The 25,792-nt window shown below is 37.3% G+C and overlaps 1 protein-coding gene across 3 annotated transcripts in view; it reads right to left on the bottom strand.

Moving 5' to 3' along the window:
• Positions 1-25,792, bottom strand: part of scube2 (signal peptide, CUB domain, EGF-like 2) — a 95,793-nt gene that overhangs the window by 51,535 nt on the left and 18,466 nt on the right. For all 3 annotated transcript variants that reach the window (XM_039748259.1, XM_039748277.1, XM_039748269.1), the window contains exons 5-6: positions 2,592-2,717; positions 1,948-2,064 (exon numbers count right to left, since the gene is read on the bottom strand). In XM_039748259.1, coding sequence (XP_039604193.1) covers positions 1,948-2,064; positions 2,592-2,717 — 243 coding nt within the window. The remainder of the gene's footprint in view (positions 1-1,947; positions 2,065-2,591; positions 2,718-25,792) is intronic.

Below are 25,792 nucleotides of genomic sequence, written 5' to 3'. Positions count from 1 at the left end.
TCAAATTCACTTGCTTACGCTTTACTTTAGTACACCATTCTCATTTTCCTCAAATATTTTACAATACTGTAGCAATTGTTTCTGTTCTCTTATTGCCATTTAATTCTGAAAAAGAAGTTTGCTGAAAACTACGGTTAAACACTATTATTGATAATTTGATTTAAATTACAAATAAGCATTGCTGTATTCCAGACTAAATAAAAAATACAAGGAAAATTAGTGGCTGTATGACAATATTAATACTACTACAACTACAAAAAACAACTAACAACCTTGTAAAAACTATATCTGTAGAATCATATTCAGCACCAATCAATAATTCATAAATATCAGTAAAGTGTTCACAATCTGTTGTCACCAAATATGTTGTATGGCAGTGGCATTTGTGTTAGTGGTGCCAATGTGGACCCATGCTGGCTAAAAAACTGGTTTGACCTACTCAGAAAGTAAACAAATACTATGTTAATATAATCTGACCCATGTTAACAACTAATCCTCCAGTTTAATTCCAATCTTAACTGATGCCAAGGATCATCTGATCTACAAGAATTGTAAATAAGACTACAGGTTTACAGGGTTATTATTACCATGTTCACAGAGTACAGTGAAATTCTTCCCTGCATATGCTAATTGCTAATTGAACCATTGAATAGCAGCGGGAGTTAATCTTGCTGCATCTAGCAATACTTCACAATGGTGAGGCATTACAACATTTTTGGATATTAGCTAGCAGACTAAATAATAGTTGATAAAGCAATTACTTGTCATGTGTAACTTCACTTGTGCAGGACAAATAACAAAGGAGAAGATAATTATGGTATTTCACAACCAGTGAGCAACAGCAGTTTATGAAGTATTAACAAAATTAACAAAGACTTTTTTTAGATAAAGAAAACAGAAGTTTCAGGGTAGTGTAGTTATTTAGGATAAGGCCAACAAAAGCTTTGTGGCAAGATAGTTATATTCATTAATCATGGCCATGGAGAGTGGCACTATCTCATTATGTTGTAGTAGTAGCAGCAGCACAAGTAACAGTATTGTCACATGTACAGGGTACAAGAGAGACTTACACCAACCAAAATAAAAGTTCTAAAGAAATAAAAAACTCTTCATATGCCTTGGTATATAAACATGCACAGTACTCCTAAAATACAGACATCTGTCAGTTTTATTCAGTTATATGCGAGAGGTGCTATCACACCACAATTTCATAGTCTATACAACGCAGAACATACTATATACTGTACACGTAAACGTCTAAACTATATAGGCAGAAATGATAAGCATGTTATGGTGGGCAGTTTGAACTACAACCTTTGGAATTTATTTGTTTTTGCTCTTTGTTTTTTATTTCCCTTTATCTCGGGTATGAAGGCAACATGGTTGTTCTACAAAATGAAATTTTGGCTCTTGTAAGCAGCTAAGCCTTGCACTGATTCATTCAAGTATATCAGGGCAAAATAAACATTTCCTAAGGAGTTAATATGTGCTTGTACCATTTAAAGAAATGACATGGAATCTGGCTATAGAATAAACCCATGCTCATATTGATGAATGCCTTAATGTTCTTTAAAATGAATATGTATTTGCACTATAAATGAGAGTACTGGTGTTTGGTATTGAGCAATCTACTATACAACTGTACCTGCTAATATTACATATTACAAGACCATTTTACAAAATATGTAAAGACAACTTAACCAGTCAACCTAATAAGTATTATTTCTCCCCACAAAAAAATTATCAATGTAAGAAAATGTTTGTGAAATAATTAAATGAAGTATAATCTGTTTCTTTGGTGATTATAAAACTTCAAGATGAGATAATCAGTAAACCTCTACTACACCTATTATTAGTGATGATTGGCTTGATTTAGTTACTTAGTTTAATGGTGATTCAAATCTGAAACCAGTCTATAATTCTGCAGTAAAGTACATCATTTCTTACCTACACATGTCCTCCCATCAGAATGCAAGGCATACTTTTGATGACATCCACATATTGGCCCAAATTCAGTATCATCACAGGTGTGCTGGCAACCACCATTTCCATGATTGCATGTCACTGAAAATAAAATGGAATTCGTACTAATTTGTTATCATATATAAATCTATACTGAGCTACTATAATAGCATTATAAAAATAATTTCTGATTAACTGCATATCATTAGAAAGCACTATAAACACTAAATAAGTAAAGATTTTGACATTGCATTTTAGAACAGTCAACATAATTTCAAATGGCTATTGAAATCACTTTTAGATCTGTCACCATTCGTTTTAATTCCTCAAATCCATTTTGAGGTCCTATTTTAGAACAGAATATATTGAATTACAGCTGACCATGTATATCTAGGTCATCTTTATGAAATAAATAATATACAGGTATATGTGTCCTTATATTATTTCTATTATGCAGTTTAAAATTTGAAACGTATTGCCCACTATTAATAAATTTTAAATATATGTTATTTTGGCTGAAATTACAGGTGACAATGGTAAGTAAGCAGCAAAAGCAATAATGAAAAATAATTAATTAGCAATTGTTAAAACAAATTATCAAAGCAAACAAAGAAATGTATTTTACTTACGAATACACCCCCTTTGATTTTTGGCCAGCTCAAATCCAGGTCTGCATTCACAAGAGGCTCCTCCCTTTGGGGTCTCTCTGCATATGTGGGCACAGCCGTGATCTTTGTTCATACAGCTCATTCCTTCTACAAATGAAAATATATTTTGAAGAGGATGATTTATGATAATAAACAAGTGTTATATGAGATGAGCTATGAGAGACTGGCTTTTGGACAATATTTTAAATATAGCTCTTGCATCTGTGTTGATATTTCTTTTTACTTAAATTTCACCGTCTTACACGCAAGGATCATCTGATGACGACAATTCTGATTGACTTTTAATACACCTTAATAAAGGACAAATGTCTCTGTGTGTGTTTGTGTATCCGTCCTGTTGCTAAGGTGAGGAAGAAAAATCTAAAAGTTCACAAAAACTGTAGAAGATGGGTCAGAAAATTAAAAAATTATAATAAAAATATCAAATAACAGTCTAAAAATAAGAACATTAGTCTTATTGGCCTATTCAGTTGTCCAATGTTTTACAACAGCATGGTAGTGACTTTCTTCACGTGGTGGGCAATGGATGATTGAAAATAATGATAAATTGATGCACACATCGGGGAACTAAAACTCTGACAAGACGAGGCTTGAGTCTCTAAACCAGGTCAATGCAGTAATAAACCACCATCACATTTTCCAAGAAAAACACTTCAACTATTAAGTGTGGTCACTTCTACAAGTAATGCAAAGAGGAAGCAGTGAGACTAGGTCACTCTATCCAAAGAGAAATAGGCCTCTGTAAGATAAAAGCATTGGGTGCTAATTATTATGCCATACAAAATGTACAACCCATGTATCAAATAAAATACAACCCATGTATCAAATAAAAAACATTATGTCTACATTGATCACTTATATTTCAAGCTATCTTAGATGGGTAGCAAAACAAGAATAGTATATTAGATCAATTCTGATGAGAACAGGTTTTTGTCAACAAGTTCACTAATCCTATTCTCCAAAATAACACTGGAACAAGATTACAAGATTCTTAAATACTACTCTCTACCACACTACTTGGTCATTTTTTTCCATACATCCATGGTTCTGTGTGTATAAAGAAAGACTTTCTAACACTTGTGTAAAATTTGCCATTAACTTATAGGCATAACATAATATACAGTGGTGTGAAAAACTATTTGCCCCCTTCCTGATTTCTTATTTTTTTGCATGTTTGTCACACAAAATGTTTCTGATCATCAAACACATTGAACCATTAGTCAAATATAACACAAGTAAACACAAAATGCAGTTTTTAAATGATGGTTTTTATTATTTAGGGAGAAAAAAATCCAAACCTACATGGCCCTGTGTGAAAAGTAATTGCCCCTTGTTAAAAATAACCTAACTGTGGTGTATCACACCTGAGTTCAATTTCCGTAGCCACCCCCAGGCCTGATTACTGCCACACCTGTTTCAATCAAGAAATCACTTAAATAGGAGCTGCCTGACACAGAGAAGTAGACCAAAAGCACCTCAAAAGCTAGACATCATGCCAAGATCCAAAGAAATTCAGGAACAAATGAGAACAGAAGTAATTGAGATCTATCAGTCTGGTAAAGGTTATAAAGCCATTTCTAAAGCTTTGGGACTCCAGCGAACCACAGTGAGAGCCATTATCCACAAATGGCAAAAACATGGAACAGTGGTGAACCTTCCCAGGAGTGGCCGGCCGACCAAAATTACCCCAAGAGCACAAAAGACCCCAGGACAATGTCTAAAGAACTGCAGGCCTCACTCGCCTCAATTAAGGTCAGTGTTCACGACTCCACCATAAGAAAGAGACTGGGCAAAAACGGCCTGAATGGCAGATTTCCAAGACACAAACCACTGTTAAGCAAAAAGAACATTAGGGCTCGTCTCAATTTTGCTAAGAAACATCTCAATGATTGCCAAGACTTTTGGGAAAAACCTTGTGGACTGATGAGACAAAAGTTGAACTTTTGGATGGCAAATGTCCGTTACATCTGGCGTAAAAGGAACACAGCATTTCAGAAAAGAACATCATACCAACAGTAAAATATGGTGGTGGTAGTGTGATGGTCTGGGGTTGTTTTGCTGCTTCAGGACCTGGAAGGCTTGCTGTGATAGATGGAACCATGAATTCTACTGTCTACCAAAAAATCCTGAAGGATAATGTCCGGCCATCTGTTCGTCAACTCAAGCTGAAGCGATCTTGGGTGCTGCAACAGGACAATGACCCAAAACACACCAGCAAATCCACCTCTGAATGGCTGAAGAAAAACAAAATGAAGACTTTGGAGTGGCCTAGTCAAAGTCCTGACCTGAATCCAATTGAGATGCTATGGCATGACCTTAAAAAGGCGGTTCATGCTAGAAAACCCTCAAATAAAGCTGAATTACAACAATTCTGCAAAGATGAGTGGGCCAAAATTCCTCCAGAGCGCTGTAAAAGACTCATTGCAAGTTATCGCAAACGCTTGATTGCAGTTATTGCTGCTAAGGGTGGCCCAACCAGTTATTAGGTTCAAGGGGCAATTACTTTTTCACACAGGGCCATGTAGGTTTGGATTTTTTCTCCCTAAATAATAAAACAATCATTTAAAACTGCATTTTGTGTTTACTTGTGTTATATTTGACTAATGGTTAAATGTGTTTGATGATCAGAAACATTTTGTGTGACAAACATGCAAAAGAATAACAAATCAGGAAGGGGGCAAATAGTTTTTCACACCACTGTAGTACACTGCCTTGCCTATCTTTGTTTCAACAGCAGTTATTGTGGCAAATGTGAACATGACAAAGTCAAGTTAAAATGTTGTTGCGGTTTTACCTTGGTAATTTTAGTAAAGATTTAGTAATACAACTAACAATGTTTATGATGATGATGTTAATTAAAGTATATGAAAAATAATTTTGTAGTAGGAAAACAGTAATATGGTAATTGCAAAATAGCCTACAAATACTTTATTCAGAATTTTTTCTTTAAGAAACACACTTCAACCTACTTGTTTATGACAAACAGGTTTTCCATCTGGTTTCTGTCTTTATTTTTGCTTTATCTTTCTTACCATTATAAGATGCAACTTGAATTCTAAAAATCCTGTTAGTAACTATAACTCAATAAATTCAAGATGAAAGTGATCTTTCTAGTTTATGTGTGTTTTGACTACATCTAAAGGGGAAGAGGGGAAGGTCACCTTGCAGTAAAAGCTCCAACCAGTTTTGTTTGTTGCTTGTACAAAATATATGTTTTAATATTACCTTACTCAAACCTGAAACCAACTTTAATCAGAATTTATCTTGTATGTTCTATAACTACACTACACTCCTCCCTATGATCCTAATAAACTGTTTTTTCTTAGTAAGTTGATTTAAATATTGAGGTTTTTAATATTTTAAACTATAGGAAAAACAAAAGCACAGTTCTGACTACTAATATCAACATATAATGTAAACAGCAGCAGCAGGTCTCACTCAATCAATCTATTACTTTTTATTTCCTAATTTGAAAATTAATAATAAAAGAAACAGATTTGTCTTTGTACTCCTAGAAAACCAACATGAACAAAATGAGAATGTAGGAACTCCAGACAGGCAATACCCTGAGGCAAGTGAACAATCTGAATTAATTAAGAATACGATGGAATGAGACACTCTTTTATAGGAATGCCTTAGAAAAGTGATTCTCAAATTCAGTCCCTAGGTACCACTATTCTTGCAGGTTTTTATTACAACTCAGTTTCACAAACCAACGAGTCACTCCTAATATCTAACTGATCGTACTTTTGAATTAGCGGACCTTTTGTCTTCTCTTGTTTTGCATTCAGAAAATGTATAATAATATGATATTTACATTCAGAGGAAATTCAGAAACATACACTTTCTGTATAGCTTAAAGACTTCATTTTTACCACTTTCCTAATTAACTTTTTCCTGTGGAGATTGCTCCCTTAATTGTATCCAGATGCAAACAACTACTGTAGTGACAAGCTATGAATTCACAGGTATAGATGGCACTGAATATAAGGGCAGCAGCTACTTTAGTGTCCTGTAATAATATGAAACCAAAGTCTCATATGCACCATCTCCATTTTTAATCAAAACATCTACACAATTTTGTGGATCTATGCTTAATGTTTGTTTTGTTGAAGTATGCAGAAGTGATGTTTATTTTACTAATCAAGGGAATCAGAGACTATTAAACAGCATGTAATATTATGAAACGTTAGATTAAGTTATACTGTATAATGGTTATAAAAAGCATAACATATAGAAAAGATGATAAACCAATCTAATGGAAGCATCCCTTGTAAATTAATTGCACAAAAAGAAAGTGACATGTGTTTATACATACAATAAGCACAGAAGACATTTGTATACAGTTGTTAAGGATTTGTAATTCTTGAAGCACTGTTCAATACTTAGCACAGTATTCTTTCTTATGATGTTAGAGTTTAAAACTGGCACAGGAAACACTATAAAAATTGTAAGGACTTGGTGTATGATTCCTAATAGCGAAGTACATGTTATAATGTGACATGTATTGTTATTACTATGTTTTATTACTTAAATATAGTGGACAGGATCACATTCATAAAAAATATTTAGTAAAAGTTACCATTGTAAATGTACATTGATACAGTTCCTACAGTTACCTAAAGTAACCAGTTTTATAGTTTTGGCATTTTTTGTCCAACACTCTATGGTATTCTATAGTACTTTCATCCTATAGTACCTTTATCTGTTACAAAACTATGTGGTATATATAAATTCATGTATAATATAGAATATATTTTTTTGGCAAAAATAATTATTAGTTTGATTAAATACCAAACATGCAAGAGGTGCTTTTCAGAGAATAAATAAAAAAACTTTCACATCGCTACATGATCAACCTTCACTGCCTTTTGTGTCCACGTAACAAACTCTCAGCTGACTGAGGAGCCTTCATGAACACAAGGTAACCAGCTGAACTCATAAATAGACTAAAGAAGCAAGATTTATATTAGTAGTAAGACATCACGAGAAAATACATGAGGCATGGTGAGAACAGGAAATGTCAGCAAGCTCATCAATAAAAATAAGTAGAAAGTGGCAAGCAAGGGATTGGTCAACAATAAAGACAAAATAAAAAATACAGACTGCTAACAACAAGTGCTAGATTAAAGATAATAAAAAAACATTAGGATTCTAAAACAGAAAAGAGGAAGAGGGCAAGGAAATACAAGAATTAAACTGTTTAAAAATACGGGTAATTGAGACCAACTGAAACCAGTAAGTTTTCTGTAATTGCAATATAGGATCAAACTACAAGTGGTAGTTGTGGCCAAATGCATGAAAAAAACACAAAACATTATTTTTAAAAAAGCTCATTCATAATGAGAACCACCTTAAGGACTTCATACAACAATTAAAGGCACAGTGCACTTTAGCAAAAGGTATTTGCACCCTACCTTATTTCCATTATTTTTGCTTATTCATAATACTTCATTGTCACTGAACTCTAAACAAATTTTGTATGATACAAAAGACAACCTGAGTAAACACAATATACAGTTTTTAAATGATCATCTGATTTGTTGAAGGAAATCACCCATGTGACAAAGTAATTTCCCCACTAAACTTACTTCGTTGTGCCATCTTTAGCATCAACAACTGCAATCAAACACTTCCAGTAACAGAAGATCAGTTTTTGGGATTACTGTTGAGAAATGTTGGTCCACTCTTTTCTATAGAATTGTTTTAATTCAGCCACTTTGCAGGGTTTTTGACTATGAATTGCCCATTTATGGCTGTGCCACAACATCTAAACGGGGTTCAAGTCAGGACTTTTACTACACCACTCCAAAATTTTACTTTTGTTTTTCTTTTTTCAGTCATTCAGAGGTGGACTGACTCTTGTGCTTCAGATTGTTGTCCTTTTGTATAACCCAATTGTGCTTGAGTTCACAAACTGATATTTTTTGATAGAGTGCTTGATTCACGCTTCATTCAATTATGGTACGCTGCCCAGGCCACGAAGCAGCTCCACACCATGACACTACCACCAGTATGTTTGAAAGTGGGCATGATGTTATTATTGTGGAAAGCTGTGTTAGCTTTATGGCAGAATTAAAGGGACCCATGTCTTTTTAGGGGTAATCAAGGTGTTTTTTGGCAAATGTTATTCTGCTTTAGCAGTTGTTTTCACCTTGTAACTTTCCCATCGATAATTTTTTGCTCAATGTCTTTCAAATGATGAAATCATCATTACTTAGCCAAGAGAAGTCTGCAGTTCCTTAGATGTTTGTTGGGGTTCTGCAACTTCCCAGATGAGTCTACTATGTGCTCTTGGAGAATTTTGTTAGGATAGCCATTCCTAGGCATATTTCAAATGGGTGACATAGGTATTGGGGAACTTTTTTCCTTCTATAAAAAATTATTATTTAAAATTGTACATTGTGTTTACTCAGGTTTTTTTTTTTTATATTATATTAAATTTCTTTGGAGATCAGAAACAAATAAGTGTTATGATTAAGCAAAAATAGAGGAAATCAGGAAGGAGGTAAACAATTTTTGCAACGCTGTATTTGCACATTTCACCAACTGACGCTCAAATCCACTAAAAGAGAAACCTGACAAGGATCATTAAGTGAATCAGTGGTGGGGACTGAATATTTGCTCTTAAAAACTAGCACCTTTGCCATACTACAGTTTACAAATGCATTATCTCTTCTTCCCACACTACACTTTTTGTGCAGAAAAATAAATATTCATTATAAGGTAAATTGTATTTTAAAAGGGTCCAAAATGAAATAATAATAAAGGAACATTTTACTATGAGCACATTTTAATAGATGGCACATCACAAACATTAACGCTGCTTTTATGAATTCCATAGCAAATGGCTTATAAGTGTCTGTGTGTCTGTCTGTGTGCTTGTCCAGTTTCTAAGTCTCTCTCATTCTTGTAGATGGAACAGCACAAATATTTTTAGCAATAAAATGTATTGCATTTGCCATTCCAATAGATGGCACATCACAAACAATAACACTACTTTTACAAATCCCATACCAAGTGACATATAACAGAGACTTATTCATTGTAAGGTGCACTGCAAATGTTAACGCTGAGAAATATATTGATTATGTAAATTTAAACCTGTCTTAGATGGGTAGCACAGCTAACACAGTGTTAAAACATAGTGGACAAATCAACCTAGTTCTAGACAAAGAGTAGATATAGTATACAGAAATATCACTGTCTATATACTTGCCATTTTGTTTAACAAATGCTCATGACCTTTGATTTAATAGTTAGGTCAGGCATTTGAACAAAAGGTTCCTCTTAATTCACTCAACAGCTAAAAATAATGTTGCCTACAGAATTTTGATGCATTTGCTATTAAGGGTTGGAGATAATGCACATCTGCGTTCCTCAACTTCTAAGACAAATTTAAGTACATAAATACACTGTAGAAAAATGGCTTCAACACAAAAGAAATCATTATTTACAGGCCTATTGAACAAAAAATGAAATTTGATTTATTCTGACATGTTACAAATTTGTTCACTGACCTAAGCATAACTCCCTCTTATTAAATATACCAGTATTTCTCCACTTGTTCCTAAAATAGTATTAACAATTACATCTAGTTTATTTGACAGTAAAATCCAACAGAATGCTGTACAGGGCTCTGTGCTTGTTTGGACTTAACATTTCTCAGCAACACTATAAAATACACAACGGTAATAACAGTTTAATATACAGTGAGTATTGTTAAAAAATGTACAGGATGACCTAAAGTAAAAGCTGTGTACTAATACCACCAAACTGAAAAAAACAAATTAATTTGACAAATTGAAGTTTCTTTTGTGTATCTTCATCTTTAACATTCATTTAAAAGACAAACTGACCAATAAGGACTAATTTCCATACATGTGTGTTAATTGCAAAGATTTTCAATTTAGTACAATATGTAGTACTATATAAAATATTGACTCTGGCAAAAACTATATATACACAGAAAGCAGAGTTCTATTTTCAAGTAAACTACATTTTGCCTGAAGAAGGGGCCTGAGTTACCTCAAAGCTTGCATATTGTAATCCTTTTAGTTAGCCAATAAAAGGTGTCATTTTGCTTTGTTTTTTCTACAAGCAAACTACAATAAACAAAAGATTAATCAATTATTAACTTATTCTTGAGTAGTAAACCCTTTGTTCCTTTTCTACAGTAAACAATCCACTATATAATAAAAAAACAACTTAAAAGCATTCAACCCTATTATGCTGTCACTCACAGGCTTACGCCATACATAAACTAACAAAATTAGCTTAATAACTCTCTTGTCACTTTGAATCAGTCAAACCAAAAACCTATTCTGGACAAACCATTTAAATCTGTTTGGAAATGAAATCAAAATACAACTCATCAACATTAACTTGATAAAGCACTATGAACACAGGCATTTTCAAACATGTCATGCATTAGTAAACAATAACAATCATAAAAAGAATAAATATTCCTTGCATAAAAATTGTGTAAATTTCTGTGTAGTCTGCATGTTGTCCATGTTGGTTTTCTTAAGTTATTATGATTTTCTTCCACATTTCCAAAATGTATGTTACCTTAGCCAATAATTCTGAATGGAATGGTAACTAAAAACATGTGTACATGTGGCTTGTTGGGTCCAGCATTGATGAGATTGATGTATCTGATACCATACTTCTTTTTGCCACAGTAATGCATACATGTAAAGTGTATGTATTTGACAAGTAAACTGCAGGATCTAACCTGAAAGTTACAGTATACTGTACATTGGTATTCTGGAATTCCCAGATTTTAAGTCACGTCCCCAAAACATGATTTAAACATGAAATGTGCTGAGCACTGGATGGTTATTTAGGCCTGACCTAGGGGCCTTTGGGAGTAAGAAGCTGTTGTATACAAAATTCACTGTGTACCATGACTTGGATCACATAAACCATCATAGATTTTAAAACTCTTCCTGACACTTAGTATCAAAACAACACCTTCATATAATGAATTAATTGATTAGATTTTATGAAACAGAAAAAAAGAAAATATTTTGGAGGAAAGAGAAAAATTCCTCTATGGCTATGTCACCTACTTGCAGTGTGGATGATGATGAGGAAATTTTAAGATAAGGCTTTTCAAAATGATCTACAATATGCTATTTTATTGGAATTCTTACAAAAACTACAATCAAAACACTACATACTCAAATTATGATCACCAAACTAAAGCCAACAAGAAATATATAAAATAAAAAGAAAGAACATAAATCTCAAAGAAAAACAAAGAACAAGAGAAAACAAGCGAGTAATAAATTGTAGGAAAAAAAAAAACAAATGAATTGAGTAAATCAAAATTAAACTACCAGGCCACAAACTCCAAGATGCCTAATATGAAATCTTTTAACAGAGCAAAAGTCAGATACCTGAAAATACATAAACGCAGTGGTGGGCCATCAGGGCCTGCAAGGCCTTCTCTGCTGGCCTAAAAAAATATCTGAATTACAAATTGATGTTAATTATATTTTGTCCATGAATACTTATTAAACAATTCCAAATAGTCTGTCCGCTTCCTTTTATAGCTTTTCCGATGGTTGTGCTGTCTCCAGACATGTATTTTCTTATTAAAGCATTTAACCAATCTAATTTCAGCCATCATTTGTTGCCAGGCAGAGTCAAAGTCAAAGAAGTCTGCCCGGAGGCCTTCACAATCCATTCTGCAGGCCCTCTAACACAAAATAAATGTCGATTAAACTGTTGCTTCAACCAAACAGATTTTGAGTTGGTGTCAGTAGGGCCCTCTAGCAGGCGTACAGCAAAGTCACCGTATTCAGACCCATTGATTGGATAAGATGGTGTAATAGCTATTTTGTCACCCCACAATGGCTGAAGGAGGAGAAGAAATAGATTTGATGGCAGATTTACTTTCAAGGCCATTTTCAAGACGGACTTTTCAAGAAAAGCTGGACATTGTTAAGAAAGGTCGGACAACTCCGAAGCTAGCTAGCCTGTCACAACCAGGAAGAGGATTTGTCCACCACTTTCAAGTTACATATGGTGCTTTTCCACTGCATAGTACGGCACGACACGGTTCAGTTCAGCTCACTTTTGGGGGGTTTTCCACTGGGAACAGTACCTGGTCCTTTTTGTAGTACCACCTCAGCCGAGGTTCCAAGCGCCAAACCGTTACCAAAACGTGACGTGTAAACTCTGCTGGTCACTGATTGGCCGGAGAAAATCGTCATTACTGCGTCACTGAACTTGCGACACGAGACACAACAGACCCGCTAGATTTTTAGCACAGCCAGCGAAGGTTCAGACGCACCATTTTGTTTTAACCAAAAATGGCTGTTTCATGGTCTATTGAGGAAGTACAGACGTTCCTCTTGTTGGTAGCCGAGGAGCGGATCCAGCGAGAGCTGGATGGGGCGACGCGGAATGAAAAAGTTTTTCAGGAGGTCGGTGCAACAATAACAACACGTGAATAATCCCGCACACTCTAAAGCGGTACTAAACTGCAGTCGAAACGCAAACCGAGCCGAACCAAGGTGAGCTGTACTGAACCGTGCTGTGCCGTACTATGCAGTGGAAAAGCGCCACAACTACGAGCGGTACCCCTGGCTCACAGGGTCCGAAGAACACTGCAAATTGCATTGCTGGGTGTGCTTGTTATTTGCCACTGATTGACACGTGTGTTTGGAGCCACACTGGGTTTGTAAATTTGACTTGCCTAACCAAGACAGCAACGAGACATCAAAGCACTGCTGGACACTTACAAGCAACGGTGCTTTCCAAAACTTTTGGGGAAACCAGAGTGGATCTACAGCTGAACGAGCAAGTGCGCAGGGAAACAGAGCTCCACAATGAAAAGGTGAAGAAAAACAGAGAAATCTTAAAAAGACTAATAGAAAATAGAAAATAATAGAAAAAATGTCATTTTTTTGGGCAAACAGGAACTTTCATTTCGGGGACACGATGAAAGCATGGGATCCAATAACAGAGACTATGTAGAGCTTCTTTCTCTCATTGCTGAGTGCAACACGGATTTACATTACCACCTGTCCACCAATAAAGTGTTTAGTGGGGTAAAATACAAAACGACCTGATCACTGCTATTGCTGAAGTGATGGGCGAAGAGATAAGAAGTGACATTAAAAAAGCACTGTTTGTCTCTATTATGGTGGATGAGACGACAGACGCGAGTAACACAGCGCAGCTAGCACTGGTCCTGCGTTACGTAACGGCACAGGTGTCAAGGAGCGATTTGTCAGATTTGAAGATGTTACTAGTGGGAAGCGAGCTGGTGACATTGCAGGTCTTATCATCAGATTTTTGTTGGAAAATGAATGTCTGGGTAAAGTTGTGGCACAGTGTTTTGATGGCGCAGCGTTCATGTCTTTTGGATTAAATGGGGTCCAGGCTAAAGTTAAAGAGAGAGCACCTTTGGCTTTATTCATACACTGCTATGCACATCGGCTCAATTTAGTACTGACTCAAGTGGCCTCAAAGCTTAAAGAATGCAAGATCTTTTTCGGCCACCTCATTGGCCTTGCTGCATTTTATTCTAGATCGGCTTGGCGCACGCAACTACTGGACAAAATCTGCCAGCGGCGTCTCCCCCGTGTGGCACCAACACGGTGGCAGTACACATCCAGAGTGGTCAATACGGTCTTTGAGAAGAGAGATGCTCTAAAGGAACTGTTTCATCACATTCTGGAGCATCATGACGAGTATGATGAGGACACAGTGCGCTGTGCTGATGGATTTAAAGCAAGTCTGGATGATTTTCAGTTTTGTTTTTTGCTTCACACATTCAATGGCATTTTTGAGTATTCAGACGTGCTCTTTTCAATACTACAGGACAAAAAATTGGATGTGCAGTTTTGTCTGGCTAGGGTAAAGGAGTTCTGTGACAACCGATGAGCGAGATAAAAGCCGATATGAGGAACTCTACGACGCCACTGAACGCACCGCAGGCGCAACTCCATGGCAGGATTCTGGACAATATTATTTGCCAGACACATACCAGATTTCAAGACCACGAAAAATTGATGTTTGTCACGCTCCTCGACCCCCAGAAGTTTCGGGAATACAAGAAAAATTTCCCGCATGCAGCCTTCTCCAGTTTAACACAGAGCCACGGAGCGCTTTTTGATCTGTCTCGGCTAAAAACAGAACTGACTGTAATGTATGTAATGATTTTGCAGGAAAATCTCCCACTGATCTCCTTAACTTCCTTCATCAGAAAAATCTGAATGAGAGCATGGGGCAGCTGTACACATTGGTATGTTTGGCGGTGACCATTCCTGTGTCCACTGCTTCTGTCGAGCAGACATTTTCAGCCCTAAAGTGAATTAAAACTTATGCCAGAAATACGACAGGACAGGTTCAACTTTCAGTATTGGCTTCGATAGCGATAGAAAGGGACTTTGTGATGGAACTGAAGCGCACGGATAATCTGTACGACAGAGTAATTGAACTGTTTTTGAGGAAAGAGAGGAGGATGGATTTTGTTTACAAATAATCCGAACTAGCCAACCTGCGGCGTACCATACGCCGCATAATCAGGCCGGTTTTTTAATGATTTTTAAGCACAGGGAGAAAATTAACATTTGAAAAATCGGTAATGTAATAAATCAGCAAGAAAAGCAACATTGTAAGTAACATTGTAATGCATGTAACAAACCAACACACAATCGTCCGTGACTGAAAACTGGCGGACCGCCCTCGTGCCTTCTCCTGCCAGACAGAGGGATGGGGGTGCACGGCACGGAGTGTTGAACGGGAGGAGAGGAGAAGGACGTCCATTCAGCTCTGTCCGTCATGCTAGTCTGCTGATTTCTTGTTCAGTATGCACTGCCCGCTCATGTGCCCACCTCCAACTCGTCACTTGAGTCGTCGTCTTTACACAGTCCAGATGCACCTGTGACTGATGTAGACATTTCATTGCTCTGTGTGGTTTTGGCTGCTTTTCTATATATAATCTACCAAGACACCCACCCACGGTAGTAGTGAGGTGGGAGGGGGGTGTGTACAAAGGGTAGGAATGCAACCAGTGGGAGAGTATGAGTCGCACTTAGCGGGAATTTGACGGTTTGCAGCCCGAATGCCACGCCTCTCTGCACCGGGTAGACACATGCTCAATGTCATGCATAATTATTTATTGAATGCCAAACACTTCTGGAAAGACACGGTTGTCTAAAACGGGTTGGCGTGAGAATACAACAGTAAGTGAATGAAAAGATGGAACTCTGGAGAGAGCAAAATACAACACAATAGTGAACCCGCGTCATAACAAACGCCGCATAATTATTTATTGATGGTTGAACACTTCTGGAAAGACACAGTTGTCTAAAAAGGGAGGGTTTGAGGATACAACAGAAAGTGAATGAAAAGATGGAACTCTAGAGTTTTCATTGCTCTGTGCGGTTTTGGCTGCCTTTCTATATATAATCCACCAAGACACCCGACCACGGTAGTCGCGAGGTGGGAGGGGGGTGTGAACAAAGTGAAGGAGCATCTAAGAAGACGCATGCAAATTGCTGTATGTAGCGTGTAAAACAGTTTGCTATGGTGCACGCGGTCGTGCGTCGTAACCGAAAACTCGGTTCTTAAAGACTGCTTACTTCATTGTGTTTTAACCTCAGTTGTAAAGGATTGTTTTAAGGATCCCATGGGATACCCCTCGCAAATCGTTTCACACGCTGCATATGGCGATTCACCTCCGCGAGAAACATGCCTCTATGAACAGTCAACGTAGCTCGGAGGTGCATGACATTAACCTGACCTGCACTGCATGTGGCCTCTACGACAGACAAATATAAATGACGCCATTTTTTCTGTGTCGTCGCGTCCGAGTTGGTGGGCGTGGCCCTGCGAGTTGTCGTCATATCCAATGGTCTTGGAGTTGGTGGGCGTGGCTCCTTCCTGCGTGCGCCATAGGTGTCTCACTTGTCGGCGGCTTAGTGAATCCATGCCCCTTCCGCCGTGCTTTCCATGGTAGTCTTGCCTTAGTGAATTATATACTGTATATAGATTTTTGGTGAGTAAAATGTTGCGATTTTCCTAAATAATATTGCAAGTTTATGAGTCATTATTGATGTTTTTTATGTGTGTCACGGCTGCAGCTGCAGTAGAAAGGAACTTGTTCACCCCTGGTTTGTCTTTTCAATAAAGGCATTTATCGTGGCTACAGGAGTTATCTATCTGTGATGCAGCGGCTCTTTATACTGTATTTCTGCATATTAAGATGGTTTTTATAACCATAAATTAGTTTTTGAGGGGCGGGTTGATTCAGACGGAGCACTACTGAAGGCCTAGGTGAGAAATGCACGGTCCGCTACTGCATAAACGTAATGATCAATATGCACAAAACTAATCCAAAAAGAGAAGTATAAAAATAGGCACATGGTAACAAAATATTAATGCCAGAGTGCTGAGGAAGCAGTTATCTTATAAAGTTCTCTAAAGTACATGCTGTAATTAGCTTGCAACCTAGCGAAAAAGGCTAATAATTGCGAAATGGAACTTAAAAATGTAACTGAATACAAAGAAGAATAATTTGGCATTCAATCAAAACACCAAGAGTCAAAATCTTAGTTAAAAAATAAAGCAATAAAGTCCTGGTTAAATTTGAAACTTGTTCCAATAAAAATGCTAATGGTATATAATCAGAAATATCCACAAAGTTGGACATCACGAATATCAATATGAAATCTTATACAAAGAGTGTGTGATTACATCACACCACACATAATGGCATTGGTCAACACATGGTAGTAATTGATGTAGCTGCCATAAACAAAATGGCCACGTTGAAGAAAACTTTTGCAAACTGGCCATTCTTATACTCGGACAAAATTACTAACAAAAGTAAACACAGTAACAGAACAGAAACAAGGGAGGGATGAGGGGTAACACATTTTAAATCCGTCCTTCCATTATCCAACCCGCTACAGTATATCCTAACTACAGGGTCACAAGGGTCTGCTGGAGCCAATCCCAGCTAACACAGGGCACAAGGCAGGAAACAAACCCCGGGCAGGGTGCCATCCCACCGCAGGGCACACACACACACACACACCAAGTACACACCAGGGACAATTTAGAATCGCCAATGCACCTAACATGCATGTTTTTGAACTGTGGGAGGAAGCCCACGCAGACACGGGGAGAACATGCAAACTCCACGCAGGGAGGACCCGGGAAGCGAGCCTCGGTCTCTGAACTGTGAGGCAGCAGACAAAAGAAATTAACTATTTAGTCTCACCAATAGCAAAAAGAATAGAAGTAGCAGTGTATACTTTCACATTTTTTTTTCTTTTTATTAAGATTTTTTTCAAAACATAAGCATTAAGCGATCAAATGAAAAAATGAAAAGAAGACATGTTTCATATCAGTAGGTGGTATTTAGACTGCTTCCAACTGACAACGAATTTGCTGAAATCAAAGACTCACTGGACAACCTTTGGCCAAAAGTCATTTGTTAGCATAATTCTGCAACAAAATTTCCACATTTACTGAAGATATTTAGTTAAAACACCAAAAGCAAACTTTTTTTTACTAGATTTGAATTTTAAAGCCTTCTAGTGATCCATAATAACTACTTGGTCATGAGGACAGCATAACATCAGGCAGCCCAGTACTTACAACTCCTTCACTTTTTATCTACCATTTCTTTCACTGCTTCCATGATGAGCACACACATTCGTAAATAAAACTAAGTTATCATAGTTCAGCTTTTCTTCAATCCTGAGGGTTCACTTCGGCATTTAAGTTTGTGTTAAAACTATTTTCAGAGGATCAGTACTGGTATATTTATTTTTATAGAAGAGTTAGAAATATTAAATCATTTTGCCATAGGTTTAAATGCTTAACCCGTTTAAATCATTTTTCTATTAACTCACCTTTTTCCTGATTGCTGATTTAATATTAACCTAAAAATAACAGAAACAACAAGCAGAGGAGAAACGCACATGTCATTAAAACACTCTAACCTCTTATAGCTAGCACGATCGTTAATAAATAATGAACTAAAACAAGAAAAACAGGGAAAGTGGAATGAAAATTGTGATAATGATGATGAAAATCTTAAAACCATATGGAAAATTCTAAATTAAATAGATAGATAGATAGATAGATAGATAGATAGATAGATAGATAGATAGATAGATACTTTATTAATCCCAAGGGGAAATTCACATAATCCAGCAGCAGTATACTGATACAAAAAACAATATTAATTAAATAGTAATAAAAATCAAAAAGAATAAAAATAAAAAAGCAGACAATAACTTTGAGTAATGTTAGCATTTACTCCCCCGGATGGAATTGAAGAGTCGCATAGTGTGGGGGAGGAACGATCTCCTCAGTTATCCCAAAGTAACCTCCTGCACATAAATGCTTGCTACATTCCAATAAAAATTAGCAAACATGGTTCTGTCGTAGAATGGTGATGTACCATGTTAGCAGTTATGGATGCAATGAGAGTGAAGTGAAGCAAAATTAGAACATTAGAACACTCTAGACGAGAACAGGCCATTCAGCCCAACAAAGCTCGCCAGTCCTATCCACTTATTTCTTCCAAAAAAACATCAAGTCGAGTTTTGAAAGTCCCTAACGTCTTACTGTCTACCACGCTACTTGGTAGCTTATTCCAAGTGTCTATCGTTCTTTGTGTACATTACTTTTTGCTTTACTTCTCATTACAATCATGGTTCTGCAATTTATTAATTTATGCTAAAACACAGAAACTGAGATATAACAGTTTACTTAATTAAAGTAGGAGTCCAATTAAAAAAGAATCTGGTTGAGTTGAAAAGCTTCAGCTACAGTGGGCTCCCTTAGACTGAACTTGAAAGCCTCTGAAGTAGACAGTTAACTGCTGGTTCCTTTGTTAACTGTTAATTGACATTGGAATAGAAAAACAAGACAAGAAACAGAGACCAAATGCAGTTATTGTATGCAAGACTAAAATAAGTAATTAGGGTTTTGGAAGCTAAATAAGCAAAATTAAATAAAAGAAGAAAAATGTTGCCTGACTAATTGTTGCCTCAGAAGTAATAACTGGCTTTGAATTAATAAATTACACTGGAACATAAACCTGCAGCTACTGCATACCAGTAGGCCTGGGCTTAAGGACCTCTACTGTGGTGTATGGCATGACTTACTTGTTCTGTACGAGTCATTGTCATAATTTTGGAAGTGTTACTATTGTGATTTTGCATTGTTATTGTCAGGATCTCATTATAGAATATTTAATTTTTTTTCATATCAGGAATTGTTAGTTGGTATTTTTTTTAATTGTTATTGTCATTAGTGATTTGGGGGATGTTTTGATTCATTTTATTAAATTCTTGGTATTATCCTGTTATTTTTGCTTTTCTACATGGACACTGCCATGTTGTTGAAGGCAACCAGCATACGGTGTATCACCCAGTAACATAGTAATGTACTGCTAACTAGAAAAATAATGGAAATATAGAATGTTGTCAGAAAACAGCAATGATGCTTGTGTGTATAAAAAAGCAGAGGCATGGATGCTGGTTTCATTTTGTTAATTAATAAAACATTCTAATATGTTACTGTTCATTAATTCTATTAGCTCACTGTTATAATTGTTTATTCATGGTTTTTGGCGAGCAAAGTGAGCAGGGCGTGCAGCCCCCTAGTCTGAGAAATTTAAAAGTTACTTTGCTCTGATAGGATGACTGTCTCCTTGCGGACTCCCAGACTCATGCTTGCAGGCCATGTGGACTACACTTTGAGAACCAGTACATTTTCAACCTGGATTGCTACAGTCAAAATTTAGCTGATATTAGCCAGCCTATATTAACTGCATAAATTAATGCATTCATAAATCATTATCAGAGACATTAACTATAGCTCACTGTATGCAGACATCTCACTTGTCTGTTGGTGCCCAGTTATTGTTTTTGCTGCCCTTCATGAAATCAGCAGCACCAACACCACTTTGAGATAAACTCTGCACAATTTAAAGTACATCTGTGGTATTTTTGTGACCATGCATTTTTATTTCAAGCAATTGTAACAAGACTTGGTAGAGTGGCTTTTACCCTTAACCATTTCTGATGTTGTACAAAACAGTGTTTAAATGTTTATTAAATTTCTTTGTGATGTGGTTTAGTTAATGTAAATTGTGTCAGCATTTATTTGGTTACTTTTTTGTTTGTCAGTCAGTCATTGTCCAACCCACTATATCCTAACACAAGGTCACAGGAGCCACTCCCAGCCAACACAGGGCAGGAACAAATCCCAGGCATGGTGCCAGCCCACCACAGGGCACACACACACACCAAGGGAGGAAACTGGAGCACCCAGAGGAAACCCACACGGACACAGGGAGAACATGCAAACTCCACGCAGGAAGCGAACCCAGGTCTCCTTACTGCAAGGCAGCAGCACTACCACTGTGCCACCCACTTACTTGTTTGGGCAACATTATATTCTTCAGCCTCACCTTTCTGATTTGTCAGCAGGTCAGATAGGTGTTTTGTATACTGCAGCAGCAGTTCAAACAAATAGCTTCGGTAAAGGCAGAGGGAGATATTGGTTGTACCACAACCAACCAGCTTGAAAAGAATACATTGCTGACTTGAAAACAGATCATTGTTGCAAATCATGGACTGTATTTTTTTTTTCAATTGAAATCAATCTACTTCTTTTCCCCTTATACTTTTTCAACTTTATTTATACTGTATACTTTGTGTAATTTTTAAAATTTTGTGTTATGTTTCAACCATCACATTTGCATGTATTTTTTGTAAGCGGATGGTTTAATTCCTCCTGAGACTGACTGAAGCAAAGGAGTAGAAAATTAACATGGCAAAAGGGAGAAGAATGAGGATAATCAGTAAACAGGTAAATGTCCGATCCAGTAACTCAAAAGAACTGATCTCCAAGTATTAAATGCAAAGGTAAAAATCAGAAGTCGTGAAATCCTTTCCCTAAATAGCTTTTCTGTACAAAGCTTTTTTTTGTAACTATCCAAAAATTTGCCATCTTAAAAAGTGTTAACAATTGTGACAACATGAATAGTGCCACACTGACTGGCAACAAAATTCACTGTCAACAACAAAATAACAACAGCAATGTTGTCACGAAGAAAATAATAAAAATAGTGGCAATGGGAGTTATTTCATTAAAATGAAAAAAGTCTACCAAAAACCATTCCTAAGGGCAAAAAACCCAGGTTCATTACAATATTTTGAATTGCTAAAGGTCAGTCAACAGTCATTTTCTAATCCATTTTGTCCTGAACAGGGTTGTGGGTGGTGCTGGAGCCTATCCCAGTTAGCACAGGGCAAAAGTCAGGAACAAACACCAGACATAGTGCCAGTCCACTGTAGGATGAACACACACATACTCTCACATCAAACACACACTAAGATCAGTTTAATCTCGCCAATCCACCTAACCTGCATGTCTTAGTACCTTGGGAGGAAACTAGAGCATCCTGAGGAAACCCACGCACACACAGTGAGAACATGAAAACTCCACAGGGAAGAGCAGGGATGTGAATCCTGCAAGGCAGAGCTCTACCACTGCACCACCGTTCTGCCCATTGCTACAGGTCATCCAAATATTAGAAGAGCATAGCTGCCCAATACCTTTAGGAAATGCTGCCATTCATAGGTTGTACAGCAGTACCATAAAATTATTTACCACACAGTATATTATTCACTATCATAAAATTAATCATCAGACAATATTTTGTGTATAACATATTTTTTTAACTCCTAAAAGAAAAGGGCCATAATGGTATAGTTTATGCAGCTAACATAACAGAGCATCTCTCAAAGCCATTTCTGGATCTCACAAACAAATGAGCTCAAGCAACCATTTCACCATTGCAGTCTACGCTGCTGCTTGCTGCTGCTGTGTGGTGGTGGAAAAAACATGTGGCAGCATTTGCAGTACTTCTCCCAGAAAAACCTGGGACCATTCATCCATCCTAACTTGCTTGTCAAGGCCCGGGTCACAGAGAAGCTGGAACGTATCCCACCAATCACAGGGTGCAAGACCGGAAAATTAATTTCAACCTCCTTACTGTGAGGCAGCAGCACTACCAATGTACCACCATGCCACCCTGAATATGGGTGTGTCAGGACTGAGTTTCAAATCCTGATAACAAGATTGTGAGGCTTTGCAATAGAACCAATCACCAATCTGGGATCATGAGCTTAAAATACTGTATCTTGGTTATTTTTTATCTGTTATTTACAAAATAAATACATTTTATTATTGTTTATTCTTGAACATAACAGCTGGGGTAGGAAGAGTATTATTTTTATTGGTCACTGATTTTTTTTTTTGCAAGCATAGTTTTCTAGGCCTGTTTTCAATCCCTCATACCATGGAAAAAAAAATTTGCTAATACCTAGAAAAACTCATGATAATGAAGGGCACCTTGAACTTAATGTCTTGCTATAGACAATCTTTATTTAACAAGTCTGGAATGGAGCCATCTTGAGGAATCAGCTATAAAAAGAACCCATGCACAGTGTGGTATGTTAGTAAAGTCTTTACACTTGTGGACTATGGCCGGCAGCTTATCCTGGCCAATACCCCCAAGCCGCCAGGTGGTGTCCTCCCTGTAACGTGGAGATGCCCCGGCTTCCAGCAGAGCATTATGAACCTTGGAGTTTCCCTTCACAGCCCTGCTCGATACCATGGGGACCGCCAGGGGACGCTGCAGGGAGGCAAAGTGACTTCTATTTGCCTTATAACCTGGAAGTACTTCCCAGTCGAGGGGACAGAAGCAATGTTGTACTTCCAGGTTAAAGAAAAGGAGTTTTCACCTAACCCGGAAGTGTTAAGAGTCACATGGACTGAGGGACAGAAACACTTCCGGGTCGAGAAGTATAAAAGGACTATGGGTAACCCCAACAGGACGAGCTGGAGTTAGGAGGAAGTGTGACAGAGCTGCTGGGAGGAGTGGAGGATTAATTGTTTACTGTATTGTTTATTGGAGTAGTGTGGAATAGTGGTGCTTGGGCACAGTATTATAATAAAAGATAAAAATATTGGACTTATATCAGGTGTCTGACGTGTCATCGGAGGGTTCAAGAGGCGCTTATATAGCGCCTTTATTACACACTCTTCAGAAGCACTTAGGAGACTCTCGTCCACTAAAATCCATCAGCCTTGGCATGTGATTCTTGGGGAGTCTCAGAAAGGGATGGGTTTACCAAGTTGGGAAGCAAAAGACCCTAAATCTGCAAAAGGAGACACTTAATCAGAATAGGTTTAGGAAGAGGTGGAAGAGAGGATTGAGGCCGGGCTGGAGTAAAAGAGGGAAGAAGAAGCATGAGAAGAAGCAAAGAAAATCTATATAAAATAACTTCATATTTTATGACTTAAAATGTAGTAATATTGTTAGTAAGTTTTAATATTTTTATAAAAAGTAAGTAATAAAGTATTATGTATTTTTCTCTATGGATCCATTCCTTACTTGCGTACTAAATTGAGTTACGCATGTCGGTAGTAATAGATCTCTTTCAGAAACTGAAGTTCACCTGTACACTCTGTAGCCTCTGACTTACGCTGAGGAAGTGTGGTCTGATCAGCTGCTGTCTTTCTGCTGCTGCTGCTGCTGCCAAGCTGTGTGTTCTGCTTATCGCACTTTGCATCGATCATTTAAAAGCCTGTACATCAGCTGTCCCTTTTATCTCACTGCCTTGTCTCGCGTGACATTAAAGTGTCTCTCGTGGGATGTCAAATTAGCTTCTGAGAAGATCACGTATTGTCTCCTTCCAAGATCTTTTTTAAATTAATATATATATATATATATATATATATACAGTGGTGTGAAAAACTATTTGCCCCCTTCCTGTTTTCTTATTCTTTTGCATGTTTGTCCCACAAAATGTTTCTGATCATCAAACACATTTAACCATTAGTCAAATATAACACAAGTAAACACAAAATGCAGTTTTTAAATGATGGTTTTTTTATTTAGGAGAAAAAATCCAAACCTACATGGCCCTGTGTGAAAAAGTAATTGCCCCTTGTTAAAAATAACCTAACTGTGGTGTATCACACCTGAGTTCAATTTCCGTAGCCACCCCAGGCCTGATTACTGCCACATCTGTTTCAATCAAGAAATCACTTAAATAGGAGCTGCCTGACACAGAGAAGTAGACCAAAAGCACCTCAAAAGCTAGACATCATAACTAGATCCAAAGAAATTCAGGAACAAATGAGAACAGAAGTAATTGAGATCTATCAGTCTGCTAAAGGTTATAAAGCCATTTCTAAAGCTTTGGGACTCCAGCGAACCACAGTGAGAGCCATTATCCACAAATGGCAAAAACATGGAACAGTGGTGAACCTTCCCAGGAGTGGCCGCCGACCAAAATTACCTCAAGAGCGCAGAGACGACTCATCCGAGAGGTCACAAAGACCCCAGGACAATGTCTAAAGAACTGCAGGCCTCACTTGCCTCAATTAAGGTCAGTGTTCACGACTCCACCATAAGAAAGAGACTGGGCAAAAACGGCCTACATGGCAGATTTCCAAGACGCAAACCACTGTTAAGCAAAAAGAACATTAGGGCTCGTCTCAATTTTGCTAAGAAACATCTCAATGATTGCCAAGACTTTTGGGAAAATACCTTGTGGACTGATGAGACAAAAGTTGAAGTTTTTGGAAGGCAAATGTCCTGTTACATCTGGCGTAAAAGGAACACAGCATTTCAGAAAAGAACATCATACCAACAGTAAAATATGGTGGTGGTAGTGTGATGGTCTGGGGTTGTTTTGCTGCTTCAGGACCTGGAAGGCTTGCTGTGATAGATGGAACCATGAATTCTACTGTCTACCAAAAAATCCTGAAGGAGAATGTCCAGCCATCTGTTCGTCAACTCAAGCTGAAGCGATCTTGGGTGCTGCAACAGGACAATGACCCAAAACACACCAGCAAATCCACCTCTGAATGGCTGAAGAAAAACAAAATGAAGACTTTGGAGTGGCCTAGTCAAAGTCCTGACCTGAATCCAATTGAGATGCTATGGCATGACCTTAAAAGGCAGTTCATGCTAGAAAACCCTCAAATAAAGCTGAATTACAACAATTCTGCAAAGATGAGTGGGCCAAAATTCCTCCAGAGCGCTGTAAAAGACTCATTGCAAGTTATCGCAAACGCTTGATTGCAGTTATTGCTGC

Source organism: Polypterus senegalus, chromosome 1 (assembly GCF_016835505.1).
Source record: "Polypterus senegalus isolate Bchr_013 chromosome 1, ASM1683550v1, whole genome shotgun sequence".
NCBI classification, from domain to species: domain Eukaryota; kingdom Metazoa; phylum Chordata; class Cladistia; order Polypteriformes; family Polypteridae; genus Polypterus; species Polypterus senegalus.
This window is presented reverse-complemented; position numbering and strand designations above follow the sequence as displayed.